General features: G+C 37.0%; 1 protein-coding gene across 1 annotated transcript in view; it reads right to left on the minus strand.

The window, feature by feature from the left end:
- NAA25 (N-alpha-acetyltransferase 25, NatB auxiliary subunit) overlaps positions 1-2,128 on the minus strand; it is a 3,186,723-nt gene extending 3,184,595 nt beyond the window's left edge. Inside the window, exon 1 of the mRNA XM_044069750.1 lies at positions 2,002-2,128. Coding sequence (XP_043925685.1) covers positions 2,002-2,059 — 58 coding nt within the window. The 5' untranslated portion in view covers positions 2,060-2,128. The remainder of the gene's footprint in view (positions 1-2,001) is intronic.
- Between the last annotated feature and the right edge of the window lie 260 nt (positions 2,129-2,388).

Consider the following 2,388-nt stretch of genomic DNA (forward strand, 5'->3'; position numbering starts at 1 on the left):
ACTTGCATGCCCATATGTTAAAAAAAAAAAAAAGACGTTCGGCTTACGGGTCGCCACATCGGAACTCCGGTCTGCTCATGGACTGGCAGTAGATTTTTACAGTGCTGAGTTGCCAGCCCGACGCCCAATCTTCAACAAAGACACGCCGTTTCAAGCTCGCACCTACATGCATGTCTTTAACACCACTCGACATGCAGACTCCACACAGAAGGCACTCCAGCCGAGAATCGAACGGGAGAACCTCTTGCTGTGAGGCGACAACACTAACCGTTGCACCACCGCGGCTTGTTTTTACATACTATAAATACAAGGTGCATGCACTGATATTATGCAAATGTACACTTAAAAGTATGTACATATATGTACAAAGAGGTGTATGTATATACACCCACACACATACAAATATATACGCACTTATATGCCCACTCGTTTGAACTTGCATACACAAACGTGTGCGCATTTTATATATATATATATATATATATATATATATATATATATATATATATATAATATGCACACACAGATGTATTACATATACTCATTTATTTTTATTACATTTGTTTACCGGGATAGTCCGACTGTATACTTGTCCATTTCCAGCAGAGGCCCGGGGAGAAAGCTTCACATAGACAAACTTAACATAGATTACACAGAAGTTAATTTATAAAAACAAAGTGATTGTATACAATGGCTTAGTAGGAGCTCACAATTCTCATGGACAGACAATTAAAAGTAAGACATCAGATTGTTAGCAGAGCTTGGTGACGTAGTTACAAGTTATAATTACAGAATATATACATATATATATATATATATATATATATATATATATATATATACATATATATATATATATATATATATATATATATATATACACACAAACGCATTTTTATACTGTGTATAGATGCGTAGGTAAGGCGTCTATGCACGCATTAACACGTTCCTTTTTTTTTTACTGACAAGTAGTATTATTGACGTCCAAACAAACCCTGTCCCACGTGATCGTAACAAACACTAACCACTAAGAGCATAATCCCATTTATTTAAAAGTCAGGTGGTATGTTGTTGTGGTCCACCAGAAGTTATCTTAGACGTAAGCTTCCTTTCTGAAAGGCGACCTGGCAAACACATTATGCAGTTACCATAGCACTTGAAGGCAAATGCTACCAAAACACAAAACACGTGGGCCAAGCAGTCCTCCTGACCTGTCAGTATCGGCAACTCTTTATGAAGCACGATTCTCTTGCTTTAAATTATTACAAATAAAGCAAACCAATTAACGTGGAATAAACGTTTAGCCATACTAGAACTAAAAGATGGAAGTAAAGGGATCTCAAGATTGTCCACCTGTAACGTCAAATGACGTTACATGTTAATTCAACTATACAAACATTAACTTGCGACATAGGCAGTAGCAAGTGTAAAATTCAGTGCATCCAATTCTACTGTTGCTAAACCAACAAAAACCTTACTCCAACATGTCACGGTCACCTGGATACTTTTGACAGTTGCATGCATATAAATTAACTCAGCACTCACGCCTCTAGTCACAGACACACACACAACACTTACTTAATAACAAATTACTTGTAAATAAGCACACTGTCCCAAATAGAAAAGCAAATAGTTTTCACAAATCAGGCCTTTAAATTCACTGAAAACCAAAATAAACTCCCAACAGTTTTTAGTTCAATGAAACTGGCGTTATTTTAACATGAACACGTTCTAAACGTATTTCCACCGCCTACAAAAACTCAGTCCGCATGCCAAACCTAAACTTGAGAGTTAGCCGGTAGCCTTTGCGAAGCTAGACACTAATATTGTAGAGCCGAACTAAACTCCGTGGTTTATACTATGGCCTATAACTTGCCGCAGTCTGTAATTATAAGCTATCCCAATTTCCAGATCGAAACCTAAAGTCAGCAGTTTACCCTACTGAAAGAGAATGACACCAGCACAACCACCACTTAACAAAATAACAAGATTAATCATTACCATAAATGGGCCTGAGTCTCCTATCGTTAGGATCCTGCACATGGCTCCGCGCCGCCATGATGACAACGATAGCACACTGAGCATGCGCAATATCCGTCAGACAGGTGTACGAATGGGACTTGTTCTACAAATTGTAGGTTAACTTTACTCCACAGGTATCTTGTAAATAAGTTCCGTGATTAATTTATATTTCTTATGTTTTCTATTCAGCTGGGAATGCACGCAGGATATATATATATTTTTTTTGCTTAGCTTATCACTTAAACTTCATAGTGAAGTTGATATAATTATAAAGCGGTAACTATGTTTCTACTCCGAAGATGTATCGGCTGAAACAGTTTTCATAAAAGCTTTTATTAATTTTGGCTACATGTATGAAGATCGTTT

This window comes from Protopterus annectens, chromosome 4.part0 (assembly GCF_019279795.1).
Source record: "Protopterus annectens isolate FY-2018-M chromosome 4.part0, PAN1.0, whole genome shotgun sequence".
Lineage (NCBI taxonomy): Eukaryota > Metazoa > Chordata > Ceratodontiformes > Protopteridae > Protopterus > Protopterus annectens.